Below are 24543 nucleotides of genomic sequence, written 5' to 3' on the forward strand. Positions count from 1 at the left end.
TCATAGGGTAAATTGTAAAGAGTGTGCTTATAAGAGACACAGATGATATAAGACATTCTCTTGATGTGGCCACCTGCAATCAAGAGACATGGTCAACACTACAAGTGTGAGGCTGTTGCTAGTGTAACCCAGCATACTGTTTCACACTAAGCTATATTTTTATAAGTAGGATCACACTCTAAAATAATGATAAAAAGGATACTATAGCAAAAACCAGTAACACACATTAACAGTCACCTGTTATTCTTTATGCTTTTCTTTCTTTCTTTTTTTTTTTTTTTTGGCAGTGCTGGGGATTGAACATGGGTTTTGCCCATGCTAGGCAAAAGCTCTACTGTTGAGCCACATACCTAGCCCAGCATATTATCCTTCCTTATCAAGTAACATGTAATTTAATATCAAATATCAATACTTGGTAATGATAATTAATGCATCATACTTTTATATGACTGGCAGTGAAATAGATTTGCTTACACCAGCATCACCACAAACACATGAATGATGTGCTACACTGTATTATTACATTGGCTGTGACATCAAAGGTGATTGGCGAAAAATTCTCAGCTCCATGATAAACTATGGGACCACCATTGTAGGTGTAGATTGTCCTCACCGAAATGTCAGTTTGTGACATGTGACTGCAAATATGAGCAAACAAAGAAGTTAATTACTTCTTTACAAAATATACAAAGGCAACAGAAAGAACCTAAATATGATTAAGGCCAAGTGGAGGTAGAAAGAGGGAAGGTAAGAGCACATGGATACACATGTATTTTTCAGGGTAAAATATAGTCGTCAGTAAGTTTTTTAAAATCATAAAAAGAAAACCTAAATACAGGTTTTAGTAGATTAGAGGTAATGTTCACCCAAGTAAAAATAGAATGCATACTTTTGAGAAGTAGAAAAAATTAGAAAGAAACAAAAGATAGAAAAGAGAAAAGCACATGAAAAAGCTTGTCAAATAAAACATAAAACGTAAAGAAATACAGATATGAAGAAATTGAAAACTAAATAAACTAATGGTAAACTAAGTGAATTAAATTCCATACTTGAAAGACAAAGACTCTTGAATAATACAAAAAATATGATGATAAATAATCTTCAAGAACTACATTTATTATGAAAAGATAAGAAAAGTTTGAAAGTAACTTAGAAAATGACATTCTAGGCAAATATGAACCAACGGAAAGCCAGGGTAATAGTGTAATATCAACAAGAACCGATTAAAGGATAAAATCTTTACATGAGACAAAGTGTCAACTTATATACTGGTAAAATAAGAACGTTAGAGCAAGATGATCTAACACTTATAAAAACATATGCATCCAACCATATAACCTCAAGAGAAATACAGAAAAAAGAATAATATTAAGGGAGAAAAAAGATAATGCATATTATAATTTCTAACTCAATTGTGTTTTTTTTTTTTTTAAGACAACAGGGTAAGCAGACAAAAGAACGATCTAAGATAGCTTAGATAATGAAGCTGAACTACAGAAATGAAGACAACATTTACAATGATTTTGGAGGACAAAATTGAACCAATTAGGTAAATATTAAAGAAGAATTCAAAATAATTTTAGATGATATGATTTTTATATATCTAGAAAACCCAATTCATCCCCTGGAACTTGATGTTAATATTAAGAGAATTTACATAGGTGACTGAATAAAAGATAAGTAAAAAATGAGTTGCTTTTTCTATACCTAGTCTTAACAGTAAATGAGTACATGAAGAAGTATAATAATGTTCTGGAATGGGAGAAAAATGTCACAAATGCCAATTATTCTTAATCCATTTTGTCCCATTGTCTCAGGTGCGATATATCTATTAAAAATCTAAATATATATGATATATAATCACTCAAAAGAATAAAATTATATATTATTTATGATATAATAATATTAACTAATATAATACTGAAGGTAAGCTCTAGCTTATTATTTATAAGTTATTTTAATGCACCTGTATCATTTTGTTACAATGTTAGTAGAATTAAAAGCTTGGGACTTAAGGGTTAAAATAAAATAAAATTTTATTTTAAAAACCAAACTGCCTAACAAACAAATTCAATTTCAATCACACTTGCAAATTCAAGGTTTATATGGCAGAAAACACATGCAAAAATAGTGAAAAATTTTGAAAAATCAATAAATAGGTTTGCTTTAGCATAGAGTGATACTATATAAAACTATAAGTCAGAGGTAACAAGCTGGGCAGACATGGGTGAACAGGACACAGTCCTGGAACAGATTCTGGTATATTTGGTAATTTAATATATGGAATAGTTGTCATTTCAGTTCAGTGGATAAAGGATGCTTTGTTCAATAAAGATGCTTGAATAATTCAATCTCATTCCAGAAGAAATCAGAACAAAATCCTCTGCTATTATTTATAGAAATTTCAAACTGATGAAAAGACCTGAAGAATGAAATTTGAAAACAAACATTATTGGACAACGTTGTGGTGACTTTATATTCCAGGAGACTTTCTAAAGCAAGAGAGGAGCTCTCTATCCATGAATATATAATAATGGAAACATTATGAATGCCAAAGAGTTCTATAAACAAAGTCATAAGGCAAGTGATCCTGTGGGACACACACATATAAATACATATGTGTTGCAGGCTTCATTGAAGAGAAAGCTATAAGTTGATAAGGAAAAGCAAACCAATCAAAGGAAAAATGGACTAGAGACATGCAAACAGGTAGGATGCATAATGGAAAACCCAACTGCCTAACAAACAAATTTTGAGATCAAGCTTAAAATAAGACACCACTTTTCACCCTTGAGAACAGAAACACAGGTAAAACCATAGCAATAACTTCCAGTGCTGACTAGCATGAGGGAGACACTCAAATTCACACACAGCAAGCCTAAATGTTTTTAGAAAGAAATCCTAACATTATTAAGCTAAAAACATACATATGTTGGCACAGCCTGCCCACAATGGAATGCTAACCTACAGATAGAAAAACACCAGCATGGACTGAGGAGATAGCTGGGTTGGTAGAGTACTTGCCTAGCACACAAGGCCCTGGGTTCAATCCCCAGCACCACCACCACCACACACACACACACACAAAAAGCATACCAGCATATAAGATTTACAAGTATAAAGCTAGTTATTTACACATTGCTTATAGAGGTGAAAATGGACAACAACCAAAAAAACCCAAATGAAAACCTGGATAGCCATTTATATAGGTCTAAAAATTATACTACAGAGTAAAATTTAGCTATTAAAAGAATATGTTCACGATTTATTGCTCAGGAAATAAGCACTTTGCAGTGTAAAATATGCATTTTACTCTGATGTGTTTGTTTTTTGAACATACCTAGCAGACCTGGATGATCAGTAGTTATTACTCTGGTAAGATTTGGGAATTAGGAGAAGAAAAAGTTTCCTTTTATATTGCCATACTCTTCCTTTGTTACAATAAGCATATCTTACTCTTGTAATGAAAAAAAAAGAATAATAGAGAAGTTGAAGCACAGGGAACAATGAATATGATGTTGAAAAGAGTTGAAGACCAAGCTGCTTGGGAAATAATTGAAAGAACTACAGATGTTTGGTCTGGAAAAATCAGGACTCTAGGAGGAATGCTAGTCTTCAATCTCTTAAAAGACTTGTTTTTCAAAGGAAAGGAATTGGATTCACATTCCTGCTTTTGGAGGCAGAGGTAACAGCTGTGGATGTATGCTGTGAAGACATTTCAGCCCACCGTGAGGAAGGATGTACTGAGGGTCCAATTTATTTGCAGCAGGGAACTGATGATCTGGCTATTCTTTGGAACCCCAATCTACCTGCAAACCATGGTGCACCACTCCAGGCAGCTGTACCTTGGGCAATGTCGTCCTGCCTCTGCAGGCAGGGCCGCTCCACCTTGTGCCCAGGCTGGGGCAGCTCCCGCTCAGGCTGCTTGGGGCACCTCCCTTCATTGAACACATGTGGCAGGTTGGCTGTGTGCACCTGTCGGAGTTGCTCATAGTCGCTTAGAGCAGCTGTCAGGTCCCAGTTTTTGCCTATGGATTAGAATGACAAGAATTATTATTAAGACTATTAATGCATGAATAATGATATCATTGTAGAAAAGAACCATGGCAAGAAAGGGTGCCCATTAGTGCATTAACTAATGACCTTCTCACCAGTAGTTCTCATTTTTCAAGGGGGTAATTGTCTCCTGCAGTCTCTGAAAGTAGAATTTTTTTACCCACAAATGATGACCTGAAATATGTGAATTTCTAGTCTCTAGTCTTATAGCCTCCCTGCCCCCCCCCTCTCTCTCTCACACACACACACACACACACACACACACACACACACAATGTGCCTAATTATCCTATTCTATCTCCCTTTGAAAATCAAGTTGTAGACCTTACTCTGTAAGGGGAATGGCAAGGAAGAACATCAAAGTGGCATGGCTTTGATTTGAAACACTTACAATGGAATCTGGAGGACTTGTTAAACAACATTTTAGGCACATACCCACCCAGATAGATGCTGACCTTGGGGACTGTGCTGGACCAGGACTCTGGAAGGAAGTTCACTAGCCTTTGTAATAGTTGTGAACTCTCTACCACCCTGCCAGAGGCTGAGATCCTGCCCTATCCTTCTTTTAAAAACTCTTGTCACACCAGTCATGATTCCTGACAAAGTGAAGTAATGAATGCCCCATTTTATATTCTAAGTTATAAAAGGAGCTCCAATCTTCTAAAACCTTGGAGCATATTTTGAAGGCTACAAATTTGGTGTCTCCCATTGCAACCCTAATAAACCCCAAATAAATGTAATTTTTCTTATTCTTAATTAACTGCCTTGATTTTCTCTTGGTTGGGAGGAACAAAGCATAAAGTAAAAAAGAAAATAAAAGAAAGAGAATCCCAAAGTTTCTTTGTTTTTTTCGTATTATTATTATTATTATTAATTTTAACCTTAACATGGGAAAAGCAGCAGCTTGGGAGATATTCTGTTCTTAACAGCCTTAGTCACAGGCTGTGTGTGGGGAGAGATGCCCAGCTTAGTGCACAGGCTCACAACTCAGTCCCTGCCCACCAGGTGCTGCAGTTGACACTTCACAGTGTCTATAAAAATGGTAAAAGGTGGAAAGTAGAATCATTTGCAGTTGTCTCAGCTGTAATACATGGGAATACAAAGACAACGTTTAAAGTTGACATAGCAAATATACATGAAAGCGTGTTTAATGGTACAAAGCCAACAGTAAAATGGAGAACAGATATTCTACTGATTTAAGAAGGGATTGTAGGAGAGAGAGAGTGAGGAGGGTATAGAAAGAAGACACAAACCCATTTCATTGAAGAATATCATAGAGAATGAATTAATATGTCTAAAAAAAGGGAAATAGGATATTATGTAGACTTTTAGAAAGTAAACATTATTAATAAACACAATTTTTCTAAATAGCAGAAAAATATTTTTACATAAAAAGCTAAGAGAACATGAAAGACATCTGAAATATTTTTATTGGGGCATTATAATTACAAACAATAGCGGGATTTGTTGCTACCTATTTGTACATGCACACAACATAACAATATAATTTGGTTAATTTCATTCCCTAATATCTCCCTTTCCAATTCTTACTCCTCTCCTCTGGTCCCCTTCTTCTACTCTATCATTCTTCCTTCTATTTTCAAGAGATTCTTCCCTTACCACCTTTTGTTGGGGAAATATTTACATATAGAAATAGAGAATATAATACAACAAGGACAAATAGCAATAAATTAAAGTAGGCTTAACATAACTATTCAAAGAAAAAGATGTTCACATGATCTCAGGAAGGAAAGACCAGCTTTTGCTAAATATAAGAGACACATCTAGAGCAAAGTGACTTAGAAAGGTGACAACCAAAAGTGATGCTCATTGGTTTATCAGATCTACAAGACAGAGACAAAAACACCACCACAGAGAGCATCCTCTTGTACCAACATTGGAGGATTCAGTTCCCAAAGCATTAATGAAAATGGAGAAGGCAATTTTATAAGGCTTAAGGTTCAATTTACAATGAAGATGTGTTAATCATGTCTTTTATCTTCTGAACTTTATAATGCTTTTACATCTTGGAGTCTTGTTGGCAGGGAGAACGGCGGTCCCTCCAGGATCAGTTAATTCCTAAAGACAGAAAGAGACTCCTCTGCAGGCCTGTGAATTTTTATAGACAACAATCAATCCAAAGCCCACAATCCCTAACTGAGCTTCTTTATTGGTCTGTTCCATTCTTGTTCAATATTCCCTGGCTCTAATCACCCAAGGGCCAGGTACCAACAACCTGAACAGTTCTACCTTTGGAGCTTGCTGAAATTATTAGTCTAGCTGATTCTACACTTGCTTATCCTGCCTTGCCCATTCCTCCCCACAGAAACCATTAAAATGGCTTTACCCTTATTCCCTCTTCCTCCTGACAGACCTTGGTACTTCCTTGTGTGGCCCTGCATGGTATGCTGTGCCTCCTGCTTCTAGGGAAAACTTCCTTTATGATACTTACTTCAGTGTCTGCATATCTAACTAAAACAAATTTCAGGTATATATGCAAATAGAAGACATGTGAGGTATAGACATCTGCTTACTATATATTTTTTTAAGAGAGAGAGAGAGAGAGAGAGAGAGAGAGAGAGAGAGAGAGAGAAAATATATTTTTTAGTTTTTGGCGGATACAACATTTTGTATGTGGTGCTGAGGATCGAACCTGGGCCACACGCGTGCCAGGCGAGCATGCTACCGCTTGAGCCACATCCCCAGCCCTCTGCTTACTATATTAAGAAGTAAAAATTACCAGAAGACTCTGGGATAAACACACTGACATACACCTGTTACAGAGAGAATGTCATAGATAGCAGGACAGAATTTTTTTTTCAGTGCTGGGTATGGAACCCAGGGCCTTGCACACATCAGGCAAGTGGTCTACCACTGAGTTACACCCCTAGGGTGCAGGAAAGATTCCAATGCAGTCACAATCAACCTCCAAAACCTGGAGGCAAAACAACAAAGACTTCATCTTTTCTTAGCTACCCATTTACCATGCACTGGCCTAGCTCTGTGCCACCTTCTCACTCCAGGATTCAGGGTGATAGGGTGACCATTCTTCACTATGGCCTATCTTTTTGGAAGAGGGACAAAAAGCCAGAGAACATATCTTACCAATAGGAACACTCTGGTCCAGAAGTGACATCACTTCTCTAATAATCCATGACTAGAACTCATCACAGGGTCCTATCTCACCCTGGGGGCCAGGAAGGATATCCTTCTATGTGCCCATAAGGGGCAGTCAGAGAGTAGAACAGTCTATGAACAGTACTGATGATAAATACATTGAATATAAAATTAATATACTTGAATAAAAAAGCCTTAATATGTCAACATAATGGAAGAGAATATTTCATTTATAGTGGCAAAGATAAAACATTGAGGAATAAATTTAAATGTATAAAACACATATGGGGACACTTATAATACTTCTGAAAGGCAGAAAAGTAAAACTGCATATGCTGTGTCCTTAGTGATTTTTTTTTGGGGGGGGGGTTGTACTAGGATTTATTGAATAAATGAATTCCAGGTCTGCCAGGTTTCCTTACTTGCACGGCTGCTTTGGTTCACCCTCATCCTTAGTAACATCCGAACAGGCGAAGACTTTGCTGCTGAATCCCCAGCCTGCCCATCCCTGGACCTAGACTTCCCTCTACCCAATTTACAAATAAGCACTCAGTCACATGAAGCCACAGGAAGCCCTCAGGGCAAAAGCAGCTATGCTTGCAGTCACCTTTCAGGTGAGGGCCAGGAGACACTGGCACTTCTACCATCTCCCTTAGTAGAAACAGAGGAGGATGAGACATAGGCAAAGTCATTTGGGGCTTTTATGTAAATCTTAAATCCTGAATTAAGAGTGCTCACTGTCTCTGAGAACCAAAACAAACCTACCTGCCCACTCAGGTTCCCAACATGAGGATACCTTTCTCTCTGCACTTCCCAGATGCTTCTAACAGGAATGTCCTGGAGGAGGCAGTGCCACTGCCTGGGTGGTTCCAGGACAGTATGCAGCATAATGGAGGCCATGGTCTCCTCCTCTGCTTGGCTAGACATCCTCATTGCCTTGGTTGAAACGTGACCTCTGCCTCCTTGGAACCCTGGAACCCCCGTCAAGGAGGTTAAGGAGCAGGCCACAGTGGGAGAAAGGCTAGTGTGAACAGTGTCCAGTGTGGCCCTGGGAAGGCCCGGGAAGGTGGAATCAGGCAGAAGGCGGAAAAACAAGCAGCCCAGGTACTTCTGGGGGATAGGCAGGACCTGTGCCAGCATCTCACCCCTCTGGGATAAAGGGCCCCATTCAATAGCTCCCCCATGATGCAGCCCACAGCCCATAGGTCAACGCCCTGGTCATACTGGCGGGCACCATACAGGAGCTCAGGGGCTCGGTACCACCTGGTAGCCACCTGGTGTGTGTAAAGGCGGCTGCCATCAGGAGAAAAGACCCGGACCAGACCAAAGTCTGCTATCTTGAACTGGTCTGAAGCATTGATGAGCAGATTGGCAGTTTTCAGATCCAGATGCACAATGTTGTTGGCATGGCAGAAGGCCACACCCTTGAGCAGCATTTGCAGGTAGCTCTTGACCTGTGCTGGGGCCAGCGGCCTCTAGGCATGGCACACCACCTCTGCCAAGTCTGACAGCATGAACTCAAAGGCCAGCACGAAGCCTGCACCATGCGGGAACACAGGCTTTAGCTGCACCACAAACTGATTATTCTCAATTTCCTGCAAAGCCTTGATCTCCCGCAGGGCCTGGTTGAGTATGCCATCCTCTAACCGCCGCAGGGCCACCTTCTTGAGGGCAACGATGTCGCCAGTCTCTATGTACTTGGCCTTGAAGATGATGCCGTGGGCACCCTCCCCGATGTAGCCCAGGATGTAGTACTGGTCCATCAGCCCTTAGTTTTTAAGCCTCAATATCATAACCTCTTCTTGAGCTAACATATATTTAGTATGATTCCAACATAAATAGTATTTTTCTATAGAATCAGACATGCTGATTTTAATGTTCTTTTGGAAAAATAAGCGAAAATAATCAGGTAATGTTTGAAAAAGAAGAGCAAAAAGAGGAGATGGACGCTCCCAGACATTGAAGCTCACTCTGCTGCCTCAGTACCCGGTCTGTGCCTCAGGATCGGACACAAGGGAGCTACTGAAGAGCCCCAGAGACTCAGTTACATGCAAAATGTCAAAAGACAAATGCTGATGGGGACAAATATTTGTAACTCATATCACATACAAGAGGCTTATTTCTGAAGTAGGTCAGTTCCCAGAAAAATCTATGGAGGAAATTCACAGACAGGAAGCTTGTGGGAGGTGAAGTTGGCAATGGCTGCTGACCCACAAGGACATGCAGAGCCTCTGCCAAGTTTGTGGGCAGTGCAGAGCAGGGGTGGCTCCTCACCTGGGTCCACACAGAGACATGAGGTCCAGCATTTACACCAGATGAGAAACAGTATCTGAGATGGGTATAATCCCAGGGAGAACCTTGGGCCAGGTGACTTCTTTGGGGGAAAATGCTGATGAGGGACTGAACTGTGAGCCATCAGCAATACCTCTCCCAACTCAGGCTGGGAGGCCTGGGTTCCTCAATGAGGGATCAGAGCTCTGGAGAAAACATGACAATCTCTGCTTTTGTGAGTGTGTATGTATGTGTGTGTGTGTGTGTGTTTTGTCCAGAAACAAACAAATAAAAATTAACAAAAGCTTTGATTTTGAAATAATTTGAATGAATTAGCTATCTAAAATCAATAGTTAAAAAAAGTTTTAAAACTTAAAAATAAGTTAAGATCCTAAGTATATTAGGTATAATAGAATGGGAACTTTTTCATAATATTGAGTTGGATACATTGCCAGAGCAAAGAGAGGAGATGGACGCTCCCAGACATTGAAGCTCACTCTGCCGCCTCAGTACCTGGTCTATGTACAAAAACTTCATCTGTATATTTTTTTCAGGCAACAATTTTGGATTCCATATCTGTTAAATACAAAGAGTTCATGGAAAAATAACAAATGGCCCCTACACACAGAAAAGATGCTTTTAATTTCATCCACTAAAAGATATGCAAATTACAAATACATGGAAAAACCATTTTACAGATATCTAAATGGCAAAAAGCAATAGTTGGCAACCCACCTGGTTACCAGTCTGGATAAACAGGCTTGCACATCCACTTGCTGGTAGCAGTGCACATTATAAATCCTTAGTATTCATCAAAGATACAAATGCTTTTATCCATGGCCCAGAAATTCCATTTCTGGGAATTTATCCTACAGAAATACCTGTATATATGTATACATGAAAATGAAGTATGTGCAATGTCATTGCAGCATTGTTTATAATGGCAAATCATGGAAATAAGCCAAGTGCCTATCTGCAGAAAGAATATTTAAGTACACTGGAGTATGTGCTTCCTGAAACAGTGCTATGCTAGTGTATGAAAGAATGAGGAAGCTGCATGGAAGGATAGTTAGCCTACATTAAGGAGTAAAAATATTTATAATCTTACCGTGGAGTAAAGACAGAAATATGTACATATTCATTTTATACACACACACACACACAACACATAAATATATATGTGCATGTATATGTATATGTGTATATATATATATTTGTTAATATCTGTATTTGTAAATGTATATACACACATGTATAGATACTTATATTTGCACATGCAAATTCTGGAAGAGTAAATAAGAAAGCAACACAGGTGGTGACCCAGGGGTCAGAGAACAGTGGGCACAGAGGACAAAAAAGATTTTCAATGTCTTCTTTTGATTTTGAAACATTTTAAATGAATTAGCTATCTAAAACCAATAGTAAAAAAAAGTTTTAAAACTTAAAAATGAGGAAGGTTTAAAATCCCAAGTATATTAGGTATAATAGAATGGGAACTTTTTCATAATATTGAGTTGGTCACATTGCCAGAAATTAAAAAAAAAAAACTTCATCCATATATTTTTTCAGCAACAATTTTGGATTCTATAGCTGTTAAATACAGACAGAAATACAAAGAACCAGTTGAAATAATTGATCTCTAAACCAGCTGACATTGATAATGTTAGTACTAATTAGCTTATTTTTATAGAAATGTGGAAAAGGAAATTATCCCAAAGTTTGCCCAAGCTAATCTTCCAGTAGGTCCTAGGCCACTGCATGCTTGTGTATTCTGAACTGAAATGAGGTTACTGATGTTTTGTTTAAGAATTTTTAATAGGGAACACTTAAAAGTTATTGGTGTCATTTTTATTCCATGGCCAAATCTAGTGGCTAGTGTATGCAGTATATGTGGAAGGACAAGAGATTTGTGTTTTCTCTTTACCCTCTATAAAATAGATTTTGTGCATATCACTCTACTGACCACAGTTATTTCCAAGACTTCTACACAGCAAATCCAAGGTCTTGGCTGCCATTCAATATAGCTAACTTCTACTACCTTTTTGATTCACTCTCTTCTTACTTATTCCAAGAGAGCACCCTCTCCTAATCATCCTCTTATGTCAAAAGGCTGCTCTAGTACTTTCTATTTAATAGTGTCTCCTCCTCCTTCACCTCTGGATGTTGTCATTCCTTAGAGCTCAGATCTGGACCAGATTCGATTGGGAAGCATTTGAAAGCATTTTTTTAAAATGTCTGACTTAAAAGCATGCATATTGAGGAGGAGAGCTGACTTGTGCTGTTCGTCCCCATGGTTACTACCTTGAAAGTTGACATGGTACCTGGAGCTGTGGCAACCATCTTGTAAACATGAAGTAACAAGCATGGTCTGCTAGGCCATTGGCCAAGAACAGTTTGAATGAAAACAAACAAAAAAACCTGAATAAGAATCTGGATGAATTCCTGACAATAGGTCACCTCTTCTTTTATTGTCAGAAAAGAAATATGTATGTATGTATGTATGTATGTATATGTGCGCGCGCACACACACACACGCGCACACATTCAGATGCATCAAAATCTACCTGATCATTTAAAAAGAACTAGTGTACATATATAATAGATTTGGGGAGATTTCAGGGAAGGACTGCTGAGTAAGAAGGGTAGTATGCTGCAAAGTATGCTCAGTGCAATCCAGTCTAGCAAATTAAAATGAACCCAGTCCTGTTTGACCCATGCTATATCGTACCGTGGTCAATTTTGTACCATTGAAGCATTTATCTAACTCCATCCCCTAACTCTACTTGCTGGCAGCTGACTCTTCCCAGAATCCTCTGCCCCTCAACTTATTTCCAGTGACACCCTCCAGCAAGGGATACTAGTGCAAGATCTGGAATGTGGAAGAGGACAGGCTGCTTTTCTATGGAAGCAGTTGCAAGCACATACCTGGGCAAAGAGCAGATATGAGATTTGATGTAGGTTCCAGCAAACTCCTGTGAAACATCTGCTTTGGGAATCTAAGCCACTGAGACAGTGGTGGTAGAGGTGTCCCTTGGGACTCACAAGGATTCCTCAATTTCCAGTGAATGCCAGTGAACTTTCTGTTGGTAGCAAGGCTTTTCCATATTCCTGTATTTACCCTGGTTGTGAAAACTTCAAGTTCCCCTTTCTCCTTGGAAGACCTAGAGCAGCTTCTATTTCCTTGAACAAATGCTGATGGATATAGAACATGGCTCTGTAAATGGTTTCAGAAACACAGAGATGAGATGAGATCCCTGATGATGGAAAGAATGGCATAGGACTTGCCCTTCTGGAAAGGAAAAAGGGTGAGATGGGCTTTTATCTGAGCTCCAGACTTGGCTGTGGAGCCAGAGTTTCCTCGACCTCCCTTAAGGAACAGCTTAGCTCTTCCAGCTATGGTGGCATTGATTCCAAAAGCTGAGATTTTTGATATTGCAAGTTGCAGAATCATACAAGTTGAACTCAAAGCCTGTCTAGATCTCCTGTGAACACAGTAGGACTGTGATCAAGACAGCTGGATGGGATCCCAGGAATGTTTAGGTTGGTTCTGAGCAACCTGAAGACCCCAAATCCTCATCATCCTGAACCCCTCTGGATGAGCAGAAGAGTCCCTCATCACTTGTCTGAGGCTAGCGTCTCCTTGTCTGAAGGCCTGGTAAGGACCACATCCGAGAATATTTATGATGGGAAGATAACCAAATCACCTTAAAACCTAGCATTTTTTTTCTTGGTTACCAGATCCATAACTAGGAAGACAGGAAATATCAGACACATTGAAAGAATACCAAGTTTCTTTTTCCAGTAAAAATATGAAAAATGTATAGAAGTAGATTTACAAATGTTAAACCAGGACTTTTCCTGCATAGCACCAGCAGAAACTAAAGCTGAGCCCTTTAGATATAAAGTTCTGGGTGCTGGCAGGGGGTGGGGGGGTAGCAGACGCAGTGGATGAAAATGTTACACACTTGTCACCAGATTCTTCAAAGGGCAGAGTTCCAGATCATAAGAATTTATTTATTTCTTGCTTAGTTACTTATCTACTGGTATACATGAATCCCTTGTGCCCCTTTCCCGTCTTTGCCATAGGACATAAGGTAGACAAGCAGGGATAGAGTTGTTAATTTACAGCTCTTTAAGTCACACTTTACTAGAGTTGGGCTATGATCAAGCCAGGTGAGGAAGGAACAAAACTCAAGAAGAATTTAGTGACTTTTGGGACTCTGTATCTTCCCTTTTTGGTGAAAAGTGGGTGAATCTCTGGGGGTTAGTGAGATATGAGGTCATTGCTCTTGCTTGCTAGTCTAAATATGGGTCCAAGGATATGGATGGATGAGGACATGACAAAAAGTGTGGGTAGCACTAGAGAGCCTCTTACCAACTGGACCACTGTCCTTCCTGTGTCCTCCCCTTACCCCATTCTTGTCTGTGTAATTCAGGAGAAGCCTGGAATGGCACTTCCCAGATTGGTTTCCTGATAAGTTACAAGTTTCTAAATGAAAAGTGCTTGTGCACTATTTGGAAGGCAGCAAGAGAAGCCACTGTACTCTGAGGTTAGCAGGGAGAAGCAACAGCTCCTAGATGAACTTCAGGGAATCCCGTTCTCCATTCCTGAGATGGTGACAGTGGCTTTGATTGTGAGTCACAGCTGATTCCAGTAGAGTGCCTGCAAATGACCTGCCTTGCAGCTTTGGTTCAGTAGAAGGCCGGCAGTGGCAGCATGGCCTCTCTGGATTCCCCAAGGTTGAGTATGACTTGTCAGTCAACTGCCTCTATTCCAGGCTTGCCTGACCTTCACTCCTCCAGACCTCCCAGTGATGCTACAAGCTCCTGACTAAATGGAAACCCTTCTCATTTGCAAACCTAAAGTATTTTGGGTTCTTAACAGGACCCTGGCTATAATCATATATGAATCCACATATGTATACAGTTGTCTCACCCCCAGTATCCATGGGGGTTTGGCTCCAGGACCTTTGCAGATATTAAATTCTATGGATGGTCAATTCCTTTATATAAAATGGCATAATATTTGCATACAACCTACACACATTCTCCTGTATACTTTAAATCATATATAGATGCCTTATAATACCTAACACAATGTAAATGCTATGTAAATAGTTGTTACACTGTATTTTATTGACAAGAAAAAAAGTGTGTATATGTTCAGTGCAGATGGAAATTTTAAAAATATTTTCTACCCGAGGTGGTTGAATCCATGGATGCAGAATCCATGGGTACAGAAGGCTGACTGAACATTAAATCTATTTGTGTGTGTGCACATATGTGTCTGTAGATGAATATTTGAGCTTGAATAAAAATATGGGATATACTAGGTTATTAATATCGGCTTCCAAGAGCTGGTAGTGATATGGGCAAGAAGACAGGATGAGCCCAGAAAAAGAGAAGACTTTTTCTAGAAATAAATGATTTTGTTAATCATTAATGCAAAATTACATATGTGAATGTATGTAAAACAGAAAAAGGTAGAAAGTGTTAGGGTAGGACTTAGTATGAATTCTGAAGAGCAAGGATGTGCTGGTTTAGTCTGTGAATAAGGGTCACCTGCCTGTTACTATTATGTGACTATCATCTATCCCTCTAAGAGTGGATCCATTATTTATTTCCCACCATGATAGAAGGACCAAAGAAGCACAGGGAGATGGAGGAAGAAGACAAAAACTACACAGAAAGGGAAGACACAAAAGGTGAGATTCAGCTTTTACAGTACATCTCTCTAAGTGAATTGACTTGAAACTTAAATGAAAGTCTCAAATCTATACATACAAGGTGAGCAGCCCAAATATCTGTCTGTTCCAAATAAGGTTATGGTGTATCAAATAGCAAGTCTTAAAATGACCGAGAGCAGGATTTTCATGTAAAAGTCCTTTTGCTGTGAGTAACACATATATTGAGTCAGTGTACCCTGCAAATTCACCTTTGAATCAGAGGCAGGGTGACTGGGAGTGAGGAGGGCAGGTAGGTCCTGGCCACAGTCCAGCCTCGAGCTTGCTTTGTGACCTTGGGCAATTTCAGTTTTCATCTTTTGTTTAGGTTCCTGTTTGGGCAACTTAAAGGAAACATGGTAGACATTCATCTATAAAGGGCACTCTAAATCTTAAGATTATAAAAGCAATAAAAAACAAGCTATAATATAGGATTCTATTGTTTTTCAGAGATCCAATTGGAAACAAAATAGAAGAGCCAGGAAAGCATCCTGGTCTTGAGTAGGCCTGGACTCAAAAAGCTGAATCCACACTCATTCATTATGTATTAGCAATGGCCACTGAGTCAAAGGACTTGGGTAAGGATGGGGGGTGGAGCTGTCAGAGTAACCCTGGGAAGAACAGGGGCAACACCATGCAGAATTCTGGACTCATCTTTCCTCTCTGTCACAACCTGAGCCCTTCCATTATCATCCCCTTTGACCCTGTTCCCTCATTTCTAACACTCCAGTGACATCACCCTTAGAATTAGCACCAATAACCAGAACTCTACCAACCCTCATATGGAACATTCAGCATTGATCACTCCCTTCTCCAACTATGCTCTTGGCAGCTGAGACATATTACTGCTTTTCTAAAAATTAAAAGATATTTATTAACATGTATCAATTGCACATAGCAATGGGGTTCAATGTGATATTCACAAACACGCATACAGCATGCACTAATTAAATCCAATCTCCCTCTATCTAAAATATTCAGAAATCCTAACCTCTGGGTACAAAACCTAGAAAATGCCTGTACATTTGCCATAAGAACAAAGAGTCCTATTAAAAATGCATAGAGAAACTCTGTTCATAACAGCAGAAAAGAGATACAGGACAAAGGTTCAACAAAAGTAGAAAGAACAAATGCATTTTTGTTTTTACAAGCAACTGGATACTATGCAGCAAGGAAAAAGCAGTTAAACTTCATTCAACAATACAGATGAATGTCAGAAACATATTGCTAAAGAAAGAAGAAAGTTCCTAGAGATTCATACACTCTGGTTCCATTTACATAAAGTTCAAAGCATGTGATACTAAATAAAATATATTGAGAGAGAGAGAGAGAGAGAGAGAGAGAGAGAGAGAGAGAGAGAGAGAGAGAGAGAGAGAAAAATACTAAAGAAAAGCCAGGGAAAAGAAAAGGTAAACACAGGAGTGGTAGCCTCCAAGGGGAGAGGCAGAAGAAACACGAAGGGATTTCAATGTTAATGATAAAAGCCCATCATTATATTCCCCACACCCTTTTAAAGGTGGTTTAAATTTGCAATATTAGAGGCTAAGGGTATAGTTCAGTAGTAGAGTGCTTTCCTGTACATGTGAGGCCTTGAGTTCACTCTTCAGCCCTGCAGAAAACAAAACCTGCAATATTTTATAGTTTTTTTTCTCTTCTTTTAGTACTAGGGATTGAACTCAGGGGCACTCAACCATTAAGCAACATCCCCAGCCCTATTTTGTATTTTATTTAGAAATAGGGTCTCATTGAGTTGCTTAGTGCCTCGCTTTTGCTGAGGTGGGCTTTGAATTTACAATCCTCCTTTCTCAGACTCCCAAGATGCTGAGATTACAGGCACATACCACTGCGCCTGGCTTATAATTAGTTTTGATAAATATTATTTTGTATCATCTCAGTATTTAATAAATTCATGATCTAGGGTAGGTTAAGCTGTAGGTATCAGTAGAACTCTCCATCCCTCATCAACAGCATAAAGAAAAAAAGATTATTTCTTCTTACTCATGGAATTCAGGCTGGGAGTCCAGGGAAGTGGTGACTCTACTCCACATAGTCATCCAGGGATCCAGGTGTTGTCTTCTAAATGTGACTTCCAAGGCTGTCCTGGGTAGCCACAGTTTGCTCAGCCAGAAGGAGGAAGAATCCAAAGGGACACTCTTTTCTCCCTTATTTTACTTCAGTCTCTTTCCACACCTCATCTCCTCAGACAGAAGATGATAGGTCATGCACAAAAGTGTACATGCTGCTCTCTGTCATTTCACTGTGGGAATTTATTGAGTGGCCATACTGGGCCTGGGCAATCAGGCCTAGTGGCCTGCTTAGGGAGAAGGAAGGATGGGTTTCAATAAACAGCAAGATTTTTCTACCCCAAACCCTGGAACATATATATGTATGTATGTATATGTATAGCATACATACACACAATACACATATCTATACACGCGTTATAAACGTATGTACAAAAACGTATACAAAGAACTGAAAGAAGAGATCCTGGTCTAAAGACCTGGATCCTGAATGACTTTCATTTTCTCATTTTGTTTGTATTTTCTTTACTGAATTCCTAATGATGTTAAAGTATTCTCAGGGCCTGATTTTACCTGAATGGAAGTAATTTGTTTGTCTAGCTAATGAATTGGCTCCTTTTTGTTTTGTTTTTAGAGAATATGAACATATCCAAAAACTAAAATAAACTGTGGACTCCCCCATTTCAAAAAACTGCTTAAACACTAGCAAATAAATATAGTCAATTTTAGCATTGAATGAGAACTATGTTCTGTTACTCTGCAAGGTAAATATTAAAGCTACCAATTTCATAATAATGTGAAATATATATATATATATATATATAAATCAGTGTATTTTGTGATAAAAATAATTTTGAAAAAACTTTCGATCTGATCATCTACAGCAATAGAATAAAAGAAAGACATTATAATTATATATTCATGGTAAATATTAACTCATTATTGACTTATTACACAAATGAAATTATTTTATTGCCCTATGACTATATAAGTGCACATGTACTTACAGTCTGAGAAACTCTACTTTTGGATCACACACCTTCTGAGATTATAAACACAGTAACCTTAGGTATTTCTAGATGCTTGGGCTTTCCATGCTCAGAATGCAATTAATCTAAGCGATGATGAAAAATATATGGAGCATTATCTTTACAAAAGCTAAAGAAACAGCTAAAATGAACAGCCAAATCTATAAGAAAGGAAGTGTTCCAAGGCTGCACCTTTGGGAAGGTTAACTGCTTAGTGGCCATGGGCCTGCTCAGCAGACACTGATGGGGCTCCCAGCACATGCAGGCATCCCTGAGTGCTGCTGATATAAATATAAATAAAGACCTGTGTGTGCTTCTTTAGAGGTTAGTAAAGAAAGAGTTAAGACAGGCATGGAAACAGCTGATATGCACTGGGACGGTTGGTTGAGAGGTATGTACAGAGTGCAAAGAGTCTGCAAGGGGATGACACACCCCATTATTTGTGAGTGAGGAGGAGGCTTTCCAAAAGAGGAGGAAGAAGAGCAGTGTGGGGGGAAAGCACACACAAGAGCCCAGAGGCTTGCAAAACCACCATCTGACCAGTGAATTGCAGAGAGGTGCTGGGGGTTGGGGGAGATTTGGGTATGAACAAGGAAAAAAATATATGACCATGAGGTGGCAGTAGAACACACAAGCTTTATGGGGGATGTTTCCACAGGGTTGAGTGCTGGAAATCCACTCATTGAAGGAGACTGTTCAGGGACTACAGTGGAGGAGGTAGTTTGCTACTTAGAAGGGGAGGAGGATATGGGAATTCTTCAGGGATAGACAGACTGGAGAGAGAGCTCACATGTGATGGTTAACTTTTTGTGTCAACTTGACTGGGCAACAGGGTGCCCAGATATTTGATTAAACATGATTTTGGGTGCATCTGTGAGGGTGTTTCTGAAGGAGATTAACATTTGAATCTGTAGATTGAGTCAAGAAGATTGCCTTCCCCAGTGTGGGTGTGTCTCATCCAATTTATTGAAGGTCTGAGTAGAACAAAATGAATAAATAAGGGAAAATTCACTCTTCCTGCCTGACAATGAGAGTTGTCTTTCAGATTCAGATTAGAACTTATACCATCAGGTCTCCTGGTTTTCCAGCTTACTGACTGCAGATCTCGGGACTTGAAAATCTTCATAAATGCATGAAGCAATTTCTTATGAGTCTCTCTTTCTCCCTCTCTCTTCCTCTCCATGATATATACATACCTGTATGTATGTATGTGCACCTGTAGACATCTCCTATTGCTGAGAACATAGGTTAACACATGTGAGCAGGTGACATCACTCAAAAGTGGAGTCTCCAGGTCAGAGAGCTCTAAAGGGCAGCAGTGGTTTGTAGTCTTATAACCACAAGGCTCTATCTTATCAATGACAAGCAAGATGCTGTGGAAGACTTAGCAGGCTATGCAAAACAGAAATGCTCTAAATGGTTAAAACTCTGCTTTTTTAAAAAGCTATGTTTAAAACATTTGCGCTGGAGTATAGCTCAGTGGTAGAATGCTTGCCTCACATGCAAAAAACTCTGGGTTCAATCTAAAGGACTGAAAAAAAATAAAAAGATGTGTAAACATTTGAATTTGGGGCTGGCAGGATTTTAAGTTAATGGGTTCCAACCTACAGGGGAGGAACAACTGAGCTAGAAGCCAACACACAGAGCCTGTCTTAGTCTCATTTATATGAAACAAAGTCAGCAGGACAAAAATGATTCTCTCAGGTAGATTTATAGAAAATATATAATTTGATTTCAAAGTCTCAGATGGACTTTCTGAAAAAAAATATAATTTAGTTTCAAAGAAAAATGATTGAATTCATTTAACTAGCTCACACCCAGTCACATTCTGCCTTCACCCTGATGTCTAAGCCAATTGTCTCAGGGGATGTGGAAACCTATTGGAATAAAATGTCATATTGTAGAAAGCCATAATTAGCTTATGGCTCGATTTTCTTCTTATTGAGTTGAATCATCCTCTTTTTAGCCAGCCCAAAGCTACTTACTGAAATCAGCATCAGCATTACTTACTCAGGTACTAGAGTCTGGATGTTGAATGTCTCCTAAGGGTCCTTGTGGTAAAGGACTGTCCCCATGGGGAGGGGTATATTTGAGGTGGTGGGAATTTCTCTTAATGGGAGGTCTTCAGATCACTGGGAATATGCTCTCAAAGGAGATTATGGAACTCTGGCCCCTTCCTCGCTCTCCTTTTGCTTCCTGACTGATGAGGCAAGTGGTTTTGCTCAACCCCATACTCTCACCATGATGTGTTGTCACAGACCCAAAACAATGAATAATCTATTATTGACTGCAGACTCCAAAACTGTGAGCCAAAACATATCTTTTCTCTTTACAAACTAATTACCCTCATGTATTTTATTGTAGTGATGGAAAGCTCACTGGACACATCAAGTAAGATCTCTTGGCCTTTAATCTTAAAATAGCTTTACAAAGAATCCAAATATGGATTTTCATAAAGTCTAAGAAAGCTAAGTCAACCGTGAAATGAATTTTGTGTTGAAAATTAAAGTGTGCCCTGCTGAGATTGATGGCAGCCTTCTGAGGTGAGATTTACCAGGAACCCTCATTTCTAGAGGACAACCTGGCTGTGCACCCTGTACTTTAGATCTGCATGGTGTTTAAGAAAGAAAACTATTCCTTTCAGTTAAATTATTTCTGTTAAAAGTTCCTCAGGCAGATTTTTAAAACTGAAATCAAATTAACTCCTGAAGATCTGAAAATAAAAAATCACTTCATTTATATTGGATGTCTGCCAACCTGGCCTCCAGGAGGAATCTTAATTTTTAACTTCTAAAGAAAATCTTCCAGCTCTTTCCATCCAGTTCTACAAGGAGGTTCACCAACTGTGCTGTATCTGTGTATCACAAGGATGATGATGGAGATTGCTATAAGCCACTGGAGTCCAGGCTTCATAAACCCAGGCTAGTGCCTTCCTGGGGGACTAGGAACACTGAAGAGGACTTTGCCCCTCACAAAGGAGTCATCAGCTCAGACGTGGGTAGTCAACACATGGCAGTCAGAAAGGCTGCTGGGTTCTGAGCATATTTTCTGCTTGTTCAGAGTAAAAGAAATACTGTTGTGAGTCTGTATTGACAAAAGAGTGAAATCATACCCATGTAGTGATCGGGATTAAGGCAAGCTGTATCTACCCTCCTCTTCCCAGGTTCCCTAGGCAGAGTGCCAAGAGAGGCAGGTGTGGGCAATGAGAGTTGGTACAGACTCAGAACCCACTGTGCTAGGTAAGGCCTGAGCATGAGGAGTCTGTGTCCACCCAGGAGGCCATGTCCTCCCTGTAGGTACTTCTACACAGAAGGCTACACCCATCTGGGAGCAGCATCTACCCCAGGAGGTCCACCAAGGAGGCTGCATCTCCCTAGGAGGTTATGTTTACCCAGCAGACCATGTCCCCACAGAGGCACATCTACCCAGGGGACAGTGTCTACACAGTGGACTGCATCCACCCAAGAGGCTGAATCTATTAGAAGGCTGTGTCCTCACAAGAGCCCATGTGTCCAGGAGGGTTCACCTACCCTGAAGGCTGTGCCCACTCAGGAGGCTGCATCATCCAGGAGTCTGAGTCTTCCCAGGATACAGTTCATGCACTCAGCAGAGATCCAGAGAGCACCCTGTCTCTGCTGTTGTAGTACTCTACTCACACTCTGAATAGTTCCTTAACAGGATGACTTTAGCAGAGACCACCCCCCGTCAAAAAACAAAACAAAACAAAACAAAAAACATGAGGAAGGGAGTCCTGCAGCTATTTGGAGGACAGCATTCTCAGTCATTAGAACAGCAAGGTTTAACTGTGCTGTGGGTCTGTGTAATTGTAGTACCTACAGGTGAACCTGGAGGAGTGACTTTGCAGGGCTGAGGTAAGGACATGGGGTTTTATTTTGGAAGAGGTGAGGTCTTAGCTGCAGAGAGAAATACTCCAACATGTCTTTAATTTTTAAAATGTTCATGGTATAATTTGTAGACAGTGGAATGAATTCCCAGAACTGTAACCACCAGCACAATTGAGATCTAGACCCTGTTCTTTCCATCAGCATGGCTGTCTTGTCCTTTCTCAGTTGGCACCTCTGCTATTGCTGCTGCCTAACATGTTATCACATATTTAGTGGCTTAAAAAACATCAATGTATTATCTTATGGTTTTGGAGGCCAGATGTACAGAGCGCTCAGTGGGTTTGTGTTCTCTGATTTCTTACAAGGTACAGTAATGGTTTCAGCAGGGCTGTGCCCCCTCCTGGATGCTCTAGAAAAAGAATCAGCTTCTGTGCTCCTTCAGGTTTGGTGGCTGGAGCAGAGAGTCCCTGTTGCCTTTGCAAGCTACTAGCTGGAGGTCATTGCCAATTTCCAGAGGCCATTGGATCCTTAAGCTGTTGGTTCCTCAAGCTCAAAGTAGTGGAATAAGTCACCTTCACACTTGAAAATCCTCTGACCTAAATGTTCTCATCTCTCATTCTTCTGTCTTGTCCAACGACCCCTGATGTTACCTTGGACCCACCCAGATAATCGCTATTCTGTTTTATAATCAGCTGATCAGCAACTTGAATTCCATCTGCAGTCCCTTTGCAACATACAGTAGTCCTCCTTTATTTGCAGGGGATATATTCCAAGACCCTCGATAGATGCTGAAGCAACAGATAGTACCAAACCCTCTATATGCTATGTTTTGTTCTCACTGTTGATCTTAGAAACTTCAGCATGTGCTTCCCCCCGGGCCCCCGCCACTTCCTTATTAAGTAAAGAACTTTCACCTTTTCACTTACAGGAAATACTTATTGTTTCTCTTTGGCATATCTGAATCATCAGACTCACTACACTTACACTTCAAGACCATTATTAAGTAAAATAAGGGTTACCTGAACACAAGCACTGCAACATGGTGACAGTTAATCTGACACTGAGCTACAAAGTGACTAATGGGTGGGTAATATATACGTCATGGATACGCTAGACTAAGGGATGATTTATGTCCTAGGATGAATGAAGAAGGAAGAGGCAAGATCTCACAATGCTTCTCACAATATATGTAATTTAAACCTTTTGAATTATTTTTTTGGAATCTCCCATTTAATATTTTGGGGCTGTATTAATTGCCAGCAACTGAAACCATGGAAAGAAAAACCATGGGTAAAAGGGAACTGCTGGATCTAGATCAGTGTTTGAACACTGGGGAACAGAGATCTTAAGACACATCTGACTAATTTGAGCATCTTTTCATGGGCTCATTAGTCATTTGTGTGTGTGTGTATGTGTGTGTGTGTATATATATATATATATATATATATATATATATATATATATACATATATATATATGATTTATATTTTTATAATTAACTTGTAGTTGTTATTTATATATTCTAGATACAAGTGCTTCCTCAGTTATGTTTTATTACTATTAGTTCCCCCTTTAGAATTACCTTTTTATTTTTACCACAGGTTTTTGATGAACAAAAATTTTTGGCTTTGAAGAAGTCCAATTTATCATTCATTTTCTCTTTTTTAGTTTTATTTTTCTTTTGTTTTTATTTTGGGGCCCCTTTATACTTGCCAATGAAAAACTACCCACTATGTGTTTAAGTGTATAAACAAATTACCAGAAAGTAATTTGCCATGTATGGTAGAAGACAGGGCCAAAGTTAGTCTCTCCTTCCTCCCTGACTTCTTCCCTCTCCTTCCGCATTTCCTTCCTTCTTCCCTTCCTCTATCCTTCCCTTCTTCCCTTGCTCTCTCCCTCCACCTTTGCTTCTTCCTTTTTAAATAAATTCTGTTTTACAGTTGCTCCAATCCTTATATTAAAAAGACATTTTCATTCTCTTGTGACTAAAATTTTTAAATATATTTTTATTTGTTCTTATTAGTTATAGGATAATGTATTTTGATGTATTATACATATGTGGAGTATAATTTCTCATTCTTCTGGTTGTATATAATGTAGAATTACATTGATTATATAATCATATGTACACACAGGATAGTAATGTCTGCTTCATTCTACTATATTTCCTATTCCCACGCCCCCCCCATTCCCTTCATACAACTTTGTCTAATCCAAAGTACTTCTATTCTTCCCTACACTTTCCTCCTTATTGTGAATTAGAGCTGTATATTTGAGAAAACATTCGACTTTTGTTTTTTTGGGGATTGCCCTATTTCACTTAGCATGATACTCTCCAGTTCTATCCATTTACCAGAAAATGCCATGATTTTGTTATTCTTTATGGCTGAGTAATATTCCACTGTGTGTGTGGGGGGGTACAGAATAGAAGACACAGAGACAAACATACATAAATATAGTTACCTCATACTAAACAAAG

The 24543-nt window shown here is 39.3% G+C and overlaps 1 protein-coding gene and 1 pseudogene across 1 annotated transcript in view; both read right to left on the reverse strand.

The window, feature by feature from the left end:
* Positions 1-24543, reverse strand: part of Otud7a (OTU deubiquitinase 7A) — a 131310-nt gene that overhangs the window by 79181 nt on the left and 27586 nt on the right. Inside the window, exon 3 of the mRNA XM_077800293.1 lies at positions 3846-4028. Coding sequence (XP_077656419.1) covers positions 3846-4028 — 183 coding nt within the window. The remainder of the gene's footprint in view (positions 1-3845; positions 4029-24543) is intronic.
* Positions 7052-8936, reverse strand: LOC113195446 (cyclin-dependent kinase 20 pseudogene; annotated as a pseudogene).

Source organism: Urocitellus parryii, chromosome 6, assembly GCF_045843805.1.
Source record: "Urocitellus parryii isolate mUroPar1 chromosome 6, mUroPar1.hap1, whole genome shotgun sequence".
NCBI classification, from domain to species: Eukaryota; Metazoa; Chordata; class Mammalia; order Rodentia; family Sciuridae; genus Urocitellus; species Urocitellus parryii.